Below are 15,000 nucleotides of genomic sequence, written 5' to 3'. Positions count from 1 at the left end.
AAACCAAAAAAAAAAAAACCAAACAAAAAAACCAAACAAAAACAACAAAAACTACACAGGGATGAAAATTGAAAACGAATAAATACCAATGAGAATCGAGAAAATCGAAAACAAAATGTTTTAAAATGTGACAATTTCATCCATCAATCCTCAACATATTTAAAAAAACAACAAACGACCATAAACACTCCTAAATGTTTGTTTAGATACCATGACCCCCCCCCCCCCCCCTCAATCACACAAAACACACACACACACACATTCACAATACACCCACCTACCAATCCCACATACATACACACCTACAACACACATAAAGGAATGTTAAATATTACATAAAGAATTCAATCCCTTTTAAAATAATAAGTATTCCATGATCAAACTTAAGGTTTAATTAAATCTAGTGATTCTTTATAGCTTCAAGTTTGCTGTTGTACCGTATCTCTATTCAAGGTTTCAATAAAGTCAAGATTGAAACTATTAGTTTTGGTTCAGCTTTTAAACAATTGCATGTAAACTGTTGTAATCAACTTCAGACACTTGTGTATTGTTCCATTTTTAGAATTTGGAAGAAATAAAAAATAAAAAATTAGTATTTTGGGAACTTTCTCTGCTTAATTTTCATATTGTATTTTCGCTTAGTCTGCACATAATAAAAGAGCAAAAACAAAATCATAATAAGTGAAAAGTTTTAAACAGAATAATCAAAAAAATACAAAAATGATATCGATAAGTTGATCGGAAATCAGTTTTACCAACTTATCACACACCTATTGATCGCCTCTATAATCTTTCAACATTTTCATAATGTCTTCACAGGAAAGAATTCAAACTGAGAGAAGGCAAATTTCCTAACAGAAATGAACATATGATGTATGAAATAGTTGTTTCCATAGCCTTTCATCAACAGGATCATTTGTATTTAGATAATAAAAATAATGTGTTGAAGATATGAAAGAAAATGAATGACACATTAGAGTGATCCACAAAAAAAAAAAAAGGAACCACCCCACCACTCTTTGCTTTATCACAAAATTACAGCATAAGCATTTTGCAGAATCGTTGGCTTTACAAAAACATTGTTGTTTTTCAAAATCATTGGTTTTGTATTAGGTTTTCATAAATTAACACTTTGAAAAAAGATGTCTTAATACATTCAAATTCTACGTAAAATGTGACTTTGTATAATAGCCATGGTAAAAATTTATATGAAATTTGTATTTGATACTTTTCATCACAATACACACCCAATGTTTTAAACATGTTTATCCAGTTTATAACGACACCCGTTAATTTTGCTTTAGTTTTTAAATATATGAACAGTTTCAACAAGTATTTCACAAAGTCACATGTAACCATTGAATTTCACACCTAATGCAACAACACACACATACACACTCACACAGTCTCTCTCTCTCAACGAATTTACAAAAAACAAACCAGAACATTTGTTGGCTAGAATTAATTGACAAGCAAATACACAATCATATATCTTTGTATTTAGTATAGCTACAGCGGGATAACTGGGATTAGATGATATTCAAATATTATGTTAAATCACATCTTTATCCTCAGATGTTTATTATCATAATTATTATTATTATTATTATTATTATTATTATCATTATTATTATTTATCATTATTATCATAATAACTACACAGAATACGTTATTAGATTCATATTAAACCAGTCAGGCTGTGATAAATATATTCAAGTTGGTAATGATTATTTGGATTATAATATGGAAAATAAAAACAACTGAGGTGCTCATCATTTCATGGCATTTATAACTTTGCATGAGTGAAATGAATGCAGATTCCAATATGGCAATTTCACATCATTCATACTTTTTAAAGTACCCACATGTATCGCAACACACTATATCTGAATATACCATTTTCTAAATGAATCTCTCAACCTTATCATATATATATATATATATATATGTATGTGTGTATATAAATGTGTGACACAAACATAATGCCATGCCTGATTTGAAGAATTCCCTCTCCTCCAAATTCAAAACAAACAAATAAAAAACTTAACATACAAAATCAACTAAATATTCTTTAAAAAAAACAAACAAAAAAACCCCCTAAATATTCACACACAAAAACAAACAAACACACACACACACACTCACACACTTGAGGATAACAGAAAAATGTGCATATGTCACAATGTTTTACTTCTTTTAAAGTGAAAGTGGCGCATTTAAAAAAGAAACCCAAGTCATACTTTGTAACAGGAAAAGAAAAGACCTGTTGAGCCTGAGCACATGGGTGATCCTGAATTCTGTAGCTTGAAGCAGACTGTTATAATTACTTAAAACCCTTTGGTTGGGACACGGGTTTAGTGTTTAGACCTGAGCAGGACACAGTCCAGGATGATAAAAAGTTCATTACAGAATTTAAGCCTTAAGAACTCTGATTGGATCTGAACTCTTTTATAAAGTTTTGCTGTCGATAGTCTATTATGTCATATATGGCGTAAGTTGCTTTTACTTGAAAATCATTGCTGAGTATGTAATCTGTGATGATGATGCACTGTCTAAAGAGATGATTATAGCTTCTGTAGTCTATGAATTGTTGAAGGAATGTGTCATAGTAGTAATTCCCCCTTTCCTCCAGTTTTGGAAATAGTCAAATGTTCCATGACCTGAGGTATGCATCTATGGGCACATTTTTGTCCTTGTATATTGATTCTTTAAAATCACCACCTTTTGCTTTTTAAGGAAAGTGATGTTTTCGCTATCAACTTGAATATAAGATTTCACTGTCTTTCAGTAATGAACAACATTTCAAAAAAAAAAAGAAAAAAAAAAAGTGCTGGTCCATTTGTTGATGGGACTTTTAGTTGTCAGACAAAATTTCCAGCAATATCATGGCTGTGTCGAGTTGTCTTACATTGAAGACAATATTCCATGAAAGTCCCTGACATAAATGTGGGTAGCATAACGTGTTTAAATTACTATTCTTATCTAGAATAATTTGAGACAGCAAAGGCCAGGACAATTTCATTCAATTTTATAAGTATGAACTCTGTGATCGCAAAGTAACCAAAACATGACAACAACAAAAAACCAGTTGAAGTGAGCCACTTCAATCACATACACACACATACACACACACACACACACACACACACACACACACACACACACACACAAACACTCCTAATCTTTAAAGAAAGTGTTTATTGACACATTCTAAATCGTACATGGTAATTACATTGAACACCAAGGTTATTTGATTTCCATGACATAAAAATCAGAAAGGGTGGAGGGAACGATTCCAGTCACATTCAGGCATAGCATTATGTTATTACACGTGTGATTTTGGGGGAGGATTAATTTTAAGAATAACATGCAAAAATCATAATCCATAATGTTGTATCAAGTTGTAATACAATGGCTGGTAGATAGTAATTGTAATAGTGTCTAGTGAGTGTCTATGTAGTTAATAATTATGATGGTAGATGAGGAGGGGAGAATCAAATGGCGGTGGTGTCTGTAAACCGTCCAGGTGAGGTGGCTGAGTAAGATATTCCTGAGACGTTCAAGTTGACACCTTCCACCTCCAAAGACGACTGGTGGTAGGGTCGATTCCTACCGCCTCCCCTGTTAATGTTTTGCACAGAGTGAAGGCTATGCAAAGAGCTCATGCTACGCGTCTCGTAGCGGGTATCAAGCGACATGCGGAAAGCGTTAATTACACGAATCTGGAAGAAAAAATGAAAAAAGAAAACCAAAAACAAATGCAGGGAAACACAGGCAAGTGGGGCAACTTCTTTTCAAGTTTCAAACTTGTTGAGATCAGGTGAACAAAATGATGTATAAAAATAAAAATAATCAGAACCCTCCACCTTCCCCCACCCCCACCCCTAAAAAGCAGAAGAAACAATATTCTGATTTCAAATGCATAAAAAAAAAAACAAGACAGGAAGTGATGTCATCAAATAAAGTGTATGTGTAATGGCAATGACATCAAACACCGATATCAATTAAATTAATTTTTTTTTTTTTTAGAAAGGCAGAGAACGAAAATGGAAGGCAGAGGATGCAGAGGATCCTTACCTGTTAAAAAAGAAATTAAGGATGAAACTTGATAAGCTATTCTCAAAATTTAAAACAGAATCATTTTAGAAACTGAAATTAGAATAACAAATCTTTATGTGAAGAAATCTTTAAAAAAAGGAAAATAAATGAAAGGCAGGTGACGGTTGTTTAAAGAGGAATCGCAGAAGTTGAGAATGCCTTGAGTTTCAATGCTTGCATCTCGGAGCAAAACATTTAAAAAAGATAAATAAAATATTCATAAGTCTAATGGATATGATCGTAATTTTGCATTTGAATCAAAATTTAAAAAATGATGCAGATATTGTAAATTAAAGTCCATTTCTATAATTTCACACTCATACAAAAAACATCGTCCATACTGAAGATTAAAAGAATACCAAAAACATTCACATTTTTTGTCTTTGCTGATTCAAGAGCATTAAACTTTGTCTTTTTTCTTGATTTTTAATGTATTGGGAAAAAAACCTAACAGCAAAGAAACATGTATTTGTCCTTTTGTAAATTAAACTTTATGAGTTAGAAATGGGGGCTACGATAGAAACAGAGAAGGGGAGGGAGAAGTTAATCTGATGTTGTATGGATTTGATAAAACCCAAAGATCTTAAAAATAATTGCAAATGAGAGAGAGAAAAAAAAGAAAGGATGACAATTTTGGGGAGATGGGAGGAAACAGTTGTTTTTTGTTTTTTTCCGGGAGTGGTGGGGGTGGAGAAAAGACATAGAGGGGGAGGGGGAGAGAGAGAGAGAGAGAGAGAGAGAGAGAGAGAGAGAGAGAGAGAGAGAGAGAGAGAGAGAGAGAGAGAGAGAGAGAGAGAGATATTAGGGTTAGAGAGAGAGAGATATTAGGGTTAGAGAGAGAGAGAATAGGTGCAAGCAGAGTGTAGAGGGAAAAGCAGTCTAACTAATTACAACTAAGAAGAGGAATATGGGGGGGGGGGGGGGGGGGGTGAGGTTAGACAAAAATGATAACACCTAGATTGGCACGGTGATGAAATATCAATGATGAATCCAAACAAATCACATCCAAGATCAAAATAACACAGAAATATCTATCCTTTAATTATTAAACCATGTGGTAAACATCATATTTTGTGCAAAACACAAATGCTGGTGATCACAAACGTTTTGATGGTGATGGATGAGGGCAATGTTGATGATGACAGATGATGATGGTAATGATTCTGATTATGATGATGGATATGTGATGATGATGAAAAGTAACTTTACAAGACAGAAAACATTCAGAAAGCAGAAGATTTTGCAGTGAATAAGAATGACTGCCACGGAATGACACATAAACTATGTTTTGTAAAACTCAAACAAAAAAAAAAAAAAAAAGAAAGACTCCACAAAACATCTCTGCAAAGATGCTAACGGTGCAATGACAATGATTGTGAATCTGGTGGTGATGGTAATGGCGGCAACGGTGATCAAAGTGCTGGTAGCTGTGCTGTGCTGTCCATAGACAACATTACAATGATCAATCATACATCAAAAGAGAGAAAAAAAAATAACATGGATTAGAAACAACGACTGCAACAAGTTGAGGAGAGAACACCAAGAAGGCCAACCATGACCAACATAACTCTTACTTTTGATGACAAGAGACCTGGATGAATGGACGGGTGGATGGAAGAGGCTGGAGGAAGATCAGCCCACCAACCATTGGGATGAGCTGATTGATCACCGATTTCTTCTTGTCCCGTGATTGTTGGAATGGTTACAGCTGTTTGCCAGGAAAAGTGTGCTTCCAGAGCACTGGGGCTATATTTCATTTCCATCTCTTATAACATTTTCTTATTTGGAACGAATGAAATCACACCACATGTAACAAGTGCTGTGTGATTTCAGTTCCCGTATGTGATAAATGTTAACGGGTGATGAAGTACACTGGTGCATTATGCCCCCCATTTCTTAAACCAAGCACTGCTATTCAACAGTAGATAGTTTCGCAATGTCACAGAAGCCACGAGCATATTTTGCATCAACCACTCAAAAGGAATCAAAATCTCTATTAACAGATATATCTGTGCGAGAAATGACAACTTCCGGTAAAAATTGGAATCTTAAACTTTCCACAAATAAAACAAGCTTTCTTTGAAAAATTTCGCCACTTCTTTTGCAATACTCCCCCTATATAATATTTATCATCGGGTGTTGGGCGTAAGGGTTGCGCGACTTTCGATTGACAAATACTTAGTCTGACAGTAATTCAATATCAATGCTTATCACTTATCAAGATGGACTTTTTAAACAGTTATCACCAAGTTAATGTAAAATTGTTCAAACAATTCCATAAATTATGTTGCAAAGTTTTGCAAGCAACGACATGTAAAAATGCAACACTGATGTGTCTAACACTCAAAGATGATATGACAAATGAATTAAAACAAAAAGAATATTTAATCAGACAACTGGAGACAACTATTTTACATAATTATAATTGTCGCTGTTCTTGGACAAGACATGAGACACTGTCAGATTCTTGCCTTTGAAATTTCTACTGAGCTCAAAATTGAAATACAACCTTGAGAATACGGTCAGAATTCCAAATGACACCTAAAGCAAATTATGATTATTTTATTCCTGACAGATAGAAATTCTTTTAATAAGAGTTTTTTCGTTAACTTTTTTATTCCACTGTAAGTAGAGGCTTGATGTTTTGACATAACAAAGTATATTTATGTGCAGACTTGATATCATTAATTACTATTTTGAGGAAAAGGATGTAAAAAAAACAGCATGAGGAACCGATTATTACTTTTACCTCCGGACTGAGGTCTTTAGAGTAATGAGAGCAACATAAAGCCATCATATACATGGAAAATATGCAATTTATTGCACTGACAATATTTGCTGATATCATTGGTAATTTTTAAAAAAGTTGTTTGATGACAATCTCATTAAACATATATCCATGGACATTAATAAGAGAAAAGACACATTGACATGGCTATAGGTGGTGACGTCCATCATTTTGGATTCCTAATGAGAGAGAGAGAGAGAGAGAGAGAGAGAGAGAGAGAGAGAGAGAGAGAGAGAGAGAGAGAGAGAGAGAGAGAGAGAGAGAGAGAGAGAGAGAGAGAGAGAGAGAGAGAGAGAGAGAGAGATTATAGAACGCTTTTCTAGCTTTAAATGCTTGAAACTCAAGGACACTTAAAAATATAGACAGCCCACAGGGGGGATATTGATGGTAGTAACGATAGCAATAATGATGACGGCTGTAGGATAGCATTATTGGTGGCAGAAATATTAATGTTGGTGTTATTAGAGATGAATAATAATAATAATAATAATAATAATAATAATAATAATAATAATAATAATAATAATAATAATAATAATAATAATGATAATAATAGTTTGAGACGATTCTTTGAAAGTAATTTGCTAATGATTAATCATTTTGTTTTCGTTTATAACAGAAATAATGGATAAAAGTATAAGATAAGTACAAGTATCGGAGAAGAAGATAATCTTGTATGATAGACTTTACAATTGCAAACCATAGAACTAAAAGTTTAGATCTTAATAATATAAATGGTACAACTTTCAGGCATTCGGACTGAAATGATGACTTGTCAAAAGGAAAAATAAAATACAATTACAGACATATGGTAATTAATTAAATATACACAACAAGTTGACAAACACACACATATTTGTATATACACACCATACATGTTCCTGTTCATTTAATGAACAGTTTTAATAAAATAGTCATCTTTGAAAAATATTGCATTGCTACATTATTCAGGGATGAGGTTTGAGAAAGATTTACCCCCCCCCCCCCCCTCTTCAAAAAAATAAAAATAGTAAAGAAGCTGAGTAAGCTACTGGGGCACTAAACAGATACTTCTTCCCTTTAAAAAACAAAAACAGAAAAAAAAAAAATCAGAAGGCTGAAAAAAAAATCAACAAAAGTGAAAAACTCATCAAGATCCCCATCCCTGAGTTTTGGTACCATTCGTTTATACAACTAGTATATTTTTAAAAAATACACAAAGACATAACAGTATGTTGCGATGATCGAGCGCAGAAACAACATAACAGCCAGCAACATTAACTACACAGGAAGATTGAGGTTTTAAGAAGGGTACATTGTAGAAATACAGAAATGTCATAGCGGGATAGGATAGTGTGGAAAACAGAAAAAAATAAAAATAAACATAGATAAGAATATCAACAGTAGGGAAATGAGATGTAGATGAAATGACAAATTATAAGATTAGAGAAGTGCAGTTCATATTATATGTGATAGCCAGTCAGTAACTCTCACAGTCCCACCATCGAACACAGAAAGGGAGCTAGACATTTCTTTTAAAAACATGAAATCAAATTGAAGATATCGGACCAAACCCTTTCTTGAGCCGAATGAATAATTGGATAAAAACGCACAAATCATGTATTTGTTAACCCATAATTAATTATGTCGATGAAGAACTTTGCAATTCAAGTAATTAAATGGGTGGTTCTTATCTAAACTCCGTTAGGATTAAATACATTAGATTCCTATAATTCATACGATTAATATATTTAAATCGTTTAAAACAGTCTCTTAACAACCTAACTTTTTTTTTCACTACCTGGCTAATCTGACAATGATAGCTAGTCACGCCACTGACCACCTCTAGCCTATTCAATTGTTCATGCAATGTCAGGTCTGCTGACCTTCCTGTACATTATACTAGTACATGTTGTACAACAACTACAGTATAAATAGTAATATCAACTGGTTATCACATCAGCAACCATTGACGTCAACAGCATGAAAAAATTGAATGGATGCTTTATCTATGCGAGGGAAAGCAAAGAATTGAAGGCTACTTTAATTTGTAACTCTTGTATTCTGTAATAAAAAGTTAAAAGAGAACTAATGCTTTAAATGAGAACATAGAAATACAATTTAGTAAGGTCATTATAATTTCAAGAAATAATTTTTAACAAAACGAAACAAAAAAAACAAAAAAAAAACCCCCAAAAAACAAAACATAATTTTCATAATTAAGATAAAGAGGAGAAAAGAATATTTAAAAATGTTCTCTGTCTACAGGATGGGCAGGCAATAACTCCATGCAACGCAGAGCCAAATACTTACACTGACCTCCATTCATATCACTAGCAAGGCACACGCATTCCAACAGAACAACTAACACATTTGGTGTGAGGAATCAAAGAGATTATCCATACAGCCAATTTGACAGGAATAAAAAAGGTACACAATTGTCCGAATTGATCACAATTACGAAATGAAAGACTTTTAAATCAAAGTGGGGGTAACAACTGAAGAAAATTCGGAATGCAAGGGAGAAAAAAAATGGACTAAAATACATGAAATTAAAGAGTACAGGAAAAACAAGCTCTCATACTTTCTTTAAAAAGAAAACAAAACTCAGTAAACCATTCGAATCTTAAGAAATTTTAACTGTTCTCGTTTAAAAGAAAGTAAAATATGAAACATAAAAATAATAAATAAATAAATATCATACATGTAATATTCATGACAGGCAAACTTTCCAACAACAAAAAAGGAAACTTTAAAAAAAATCAGACCACAAACAACACATCAACAAAGAGTTGTTGTAATAACACGAAGAAGAAGGCCGGCATGATGGCAAACAGAAAGCCACCAGTGAGGACTCACCCTATCCCGAACCTCAGCAAACCCCTTGGCAGCAACTTCCTGCCTTAGGCCCGCTCCATGGGCTCATTGAACTCGTACAGCTTAAAGCTCTGAAGGAATGTTTGGTGTAGAAGAGGAAAGTTAAACACGGAGACACAACCAAACAAAACACAACATATAGCAAAACACACATTTCCCCTCTCTTTTCGCATCATCCACTTCGCTCTCACTCTCACTGACTATTTGTGGTCATATTTTATCTATCCTTTTCAAAACATGGATAAATAATTGCCAAATTTTTGACTGCGTATTTACATGTATTTACCATCTAGAAATAGAACAGACAGCTGGATACAAAATTCTAATACAGTTCGTACATCATATAGGCATTGGAAAAAAGGAAAGAAACAAAATAAAACCAAATCAAACCAAAGTGTAAAATGGTGCATGGATGAGAACTAATGGGCAAGAGAATATGACAAAGGTGTGAATAACAGCAAAGATTACTTGTGATTGGTCTGAGCTAAAAGAGCCAGTGACCTTCATTGTCACTAATCACTTGATTGTGGTCGTGTATGTATAGGATATTCCATTGTTTAAAAATTATATATTAATAACAGAAGTGTTGAGGCTGTAAATCTTTGGAGAGACCTCTTATCTGCATCTCCAGCTTTAATCCATTTGTGGCAATATATTTGATTCAATATATTATATGCCAAGATTTTGTGTAGCTGTATGATTTCGCTGTTTCTTGACTATTCTTTGAATGTGAGTGTATCATATGAATTTATATCTTTCACATAAATTGTTTTGTGAAAAATTATCAATTGGTTGTTTTTCTGCATTCCTCCAAAAATTTCCAATTTAGTTGCCCAATGTTACATCCTACTAATATCAGAGTCAATGCAAACAAACCTTGCCATGTTTCCCTGAACTAGAGAACTTCCTGGACTTCCTCCAGTTTATTGCCGTTACGTTGGGAATAAGAGTCAGTTTGAATGAAAGTAGTGTCACTGTCGATGACGGGTATATAGATAGGCAGGTGGATGGATCAGCAACGTACGTTAGTAAAAGGACAGGAAAAGGTGGAGGAGGATGTCAAAGGCTGAAGAGGAAGGAGGTAAAGGAGAAAGAGGATGAGGAGTGGGAGGAGAAAAAAAAGAGAAGAAGAAGAAGAAGAAGAAGAAGAAGAAGATGATGATGATGATGATGATGATGATGATGAAAGAAGAAGAAGAAGAAAAAGAAGAAGAAGAATAAGAGGAAGAAGAAGAAGAAGAAGAAGAAGAAGAAGAAGAAGAAGAAGAAGAAGAAGAAGAAGAAGAAGAAGAAGAAGAAGAAGAAGAAGAAGAAGAAGAAGAAGAAGAAGAAGAAGAAGAAGAAGAAGAAGAAGAAGAAGAAGAAGAAGAAGAAGAAGAAAGAAGAAGAAGAAGAAGAAGAAGAAGAAGAAGAAGAAGAAGAAGAAGAAGAAGAAGAAGAAGAAGAAGAAGAAGAAAAGAAGAAAGAAGAAGAAAAAGAAGAAGAGAAGAAGAAGAAGAAGAAGAAGAAGAGAAGATGATGATGATGATAGAAGAAGAAGAAGAAGAAGAAGAAGAAGAAGAAGAAGAAGAAGAAGAAGAAGAAGAAGAAGAAGAAGAAGAAGAAGAAGAAGAAGAAGAAGAAGAAAAGAAGAGATTGATTTATAGGAAGATAGAGAAGAAAGGATCATTATTTACACTTCGCAATAACAAAAAATGAGAATTTTTCCTTTGAATTTAAATGCCAATAGTGCCTGGACTTTTTGACGGACTGCAAAAATGGTTTGGTATATATATCAGGAAATATGTAAAAAAAAAAAAGTTAAGCATAAATTGACGACATTGACGTTGATTGATGTCAGCATAAAGTGAATCTCTACAATGAAAGAGTTGTAAAATCATAAATATTTTCTGTAAGGCCAAATATTCCTCTTTTAACCATATATAAGGTTATTATAGGTATTATTGAGAGAATCCGATATGTGCGAAAATCTAATCTTTTGCATTGTTATACCATTTTTAAGGGAAAAATTGAACTGAGTTCACTGGCAATTTTTCTGGGATAGGTCCATTATAAAGGAAAAACTGAACGGCAATTTCGAAACCTGGGTCAATTATAAGACTAAAAAACTTCCAAAACAACAAAGGTATGTTCAGTGGGTTTTTTTTTTTTTGGGCGGGGGGGGGGGGGGGGGGGGGGGGGGGGGGGCAACCGGAAGAGACCTCAAAGCAGCCCTATTCTAATACATTAAGAGCTTTTGTTTAAATCACTATACATCTGCTTTGCGAACGCCCCAAAGATAGTACCAAATCACATATATAAATGCATACATCACAAAGATAGTAACAAATCACATATATAAATGCAAACGCCCCAAAGATAATACAAAATCACATTTATAAATCTGGTCTGATCTTTAATCACAATGCCATTGTGCAAGTTTAGATATAATAGGTCAATTTAACGATCTGTACACATTCTACAGAGATTTTTATACCAATGATTAAGGAACATTGGAGATATTTTAGTAGATAAATGATCTAAAATACTGCGCATACCCAATTTTAAAGCAAATTTCAACACAACTGTATTAGTTCTGTAAAAACGGTGCTAAATACTGGATTAAAACCCCTATAAATAACACTTGGAAAACCTCAAAGACAACATAAAAACCATACAGGTTTAAAGCAATTCATGAAACGAAGGCTTTAACTGAGATTTTCTAAGATGCCATGAGTCATACATTCAAAACCAATTTTTCTCAACATTACCGCATAGCAAGCTGTCTCCATGAAAACAGCATCATCTTTAGAATTCAATATGATATCGTATTTAGTCCCAAATCTATTATATTGGCAAATCATAAACAAAATTTTGAAATATAGCAATCAAAATGGACATTAGTGATTCTCATTTTTTGTTGTCGCGAACTGTCTATCATTTTGATAGCTATTTTGTTAGATTTTGAGGGCATAAAGTTTTTATTTTTTGAATCAAGAAATTGAGTGAACATTTTTATTAAACTTTGTGAAATAAGGAAAAGACAAAGGGGTGTCATGGTGCAGTAAAAACAAAGGAGAGGAAGTTGGAATAAACTATTAAAATTTTTTTAAAAATCTCTAGTGAGGATTGGGGTAACAGACATTCCTATATCTAATCCTAATAGCGGATAGTCAAAGATCTATGATCGAAATTAAAATTTAAAAAAAAAGAAAGAAAAGGCGTGGATGACAAAAGGGAGCGAAAATGGACCACAACATCGCAAAATAGTGTATAATGGATGACCCAGTGTGAATAGAATTGGAGGATATTCTCAAAATCCGTTGATTCATATAAGACTGGTTTTCATCAATGTGCTGAATGTGCATCTATGTCAATCACTTTCCACAATATCAAATAAAATTACTTTTGTTACTCTCAATAATGTCAAATTTGGTTGGTAACAAATAACAACAAATAAAGAAGAAGAAAAAGAAGACATTCTGATTTGCCATTATCACAGTCTGAACACTCCCTTAAATTAGATTAATAATAATAATTTAAAGAAAACAGAGGAGAGAAGAATAAATCAGAGAAAAATTAAAAACAGAAGTGGATAAATACAATAAATAAGTCTGATATTCTGATAAATAAGTTCCGTTTGCCAATAACTCAAACAAAACTTATTGCATCAACCTGAAACTCCACACAGACACTCTCAAACCAATTGGCTTTACTTAGCCTTATGAACAAATTTGTGTGACGTCATCTGTGCTCATGATTCAATGACATTACTAACCTGGTAACTCACTTCAGTGGATGAGAATAGTGCTCTGTTATTTAATACATTAAGGATGTTCTGCTGTAAACATTCATAAGAGAATGAAGACTGTTTATGGTGACAATGGTATTTCTGATAGTGTAGTTGGAAAATGGGGACGACTATTTAGAGGAGAGGCCCTCACAGGGTCCAATGTCGCAAGCATCTGGTTAGGCTACTTCCTTGTATCCAATAAAAATCATCAAGAACTTGACAGTATAATGAGGGCAAATCAAAGGTTCAAACAAAAGAAATTGCTAACAAAGTGTGGCTTCCAAAGAAACCAGAGCACTTTCTCGTGGCATATATCCTGGGCTACCAAAAGGTTTCTGCGTGATGGGTTCAAAGACAACAGACCACAGATAAAAACTCTTAAAGAGAAGAAATTTGTACCCAATTTTTTAATCAGTATGATGAAAAAGGTGAGGTACTCCTGAAACCCCCCCCCCCCCCCCCAAAAAAAAAAAAAAACCCAAAAAAAAACCAAAACAAAACAAAACCAACAAAACAATAGAACTGGCGACGAATCTTGGGTGCATCACTATGACCCAGAAACCAAACTGCAGTCAATCCTGTGTAGGCAAAAAACCTCTCCCCCTCCAAGAATATGCAAGAAAGATACCTTGTACCATTATCGGAGACATGTAGGATGTAGTTTACATGGAATTTCTAGAGCAAGGAAAAATAGTTAACTCATATCAATATGTTTTAACTCTTCCAGCTCTTAAAGATCAACTGTTGCGGGTTCAATGTGCAGAGACTCAAGACTGCAGCTTGACAACGACATTAGTCTTCAAACTTAAGATGTCTAAATGTGGTTGAAATTTCCAACTTTACAATATCCAGCAAATAGTCTGGATCTTGTCCCATCTATTTCTTATTCCCCCAGCTCGAGAAGTATCTGAAAGGAAACCATTGACAGTGATACAGATGTTGTGGCAGATGTTCAATGTTGATGCCGTGGAAAAGGCATCTGAATTCTTCAAGGACAGTATATGCCAACTTGTTCAACGTTGGCAGTTCTGAAAGGTTTAAAATGGTGACTATGTGGAAAATAGAGAGAAAGGTTTGGGACTAAGATTCTATGTGTTCTTTAAATTTCTTTACCTTGCACCTGCTGTCGAAAACAAACATGCTATAACAAACTGAACCTTATTTATCAACCCTGTCTCATCAAATCAATGTTCTCCACTCGTTCTCCCCTCCCTAACATCGCCTTTCTGTATAATAGATCTGTACAACGGGTGGACATTTCTCAATAATTCAATAACAACCCAATGTAAATAAGAACATTCAGAGAGGAGCCATTAGTTGATGGCTGGATTTCAACAAGATCAAACCAGCCTTGAAACCTCTTGTGGTCTTGAATAAAAGAGAAAGAAAATTGAACTATTTCCATTGGGGTTTGAAGTGGCCATTCATTTAACCAAAGGTGAGACTCACCGTTCAGCCATCAGGTAACCCCACCCCACCACAAGCC

At 33.9% G+C, this 15,000-nt stretch overlaps 1 protein-coding gene across 10 annotated transcripts in view; it reads right to left on the bottom strand.

Annotated features, from left to right (window-relative positions):
* Nucleotides 1-15,000, bottom strand: part of LOC144974958 (plasma membrane calcium-transporting ATPase 4-like) — a 242,006-nt gene that overhangs the window by 16,663 nt on the left and 210,343 nt on the right. For 4 of the 10 annotated variants that reach the window (XM_078918506.1, XM_078918508.1, XM_078918509.1 and 1 more), the window contains one exon: nucleotides 2,340-3,722. The exons of 3 other annotated variants lie outside the window; for them this stretch is intronic. In XM_078918506.1, coding sequence (XP_078774632.1) covers nucleotides 3,495-3,722 — 228 coding nt within the window. In that variant the 3' untranslated portion in view covers nucleotides 2,340-3,494. Of the gene's footprint in view, nucleotides 1-2,339; nucleotides 3,723-9,724; nucleotides 9,814-15,000 lie in introns of those variants that run through there. 3 more of the 10 variants (XM_078918514.1, XM_078918515.1, XM_078918516.1) reach the window with 1 other exon arrangement.

The sequence above is a fragment of the Berghia stephanieae genome, chromosome 6, assembly GCF_034508935.2.
Source record: "Berghia stephanieae isolate SIO BIC M18660-M18661 chromosome 6, UCSD_Bste_1.3, whole genome shotgun sequence".
NCBI classification, from domain to species: Eukaryota; Metazoa; Mollusca; class Gastropoda; order Nudibranchia; family Aeolidiidae; genus Berghia; species Berghia stephanieae.
This window is presented reverse-complemented; position numbering and strand designations above follow the sequence as displayed.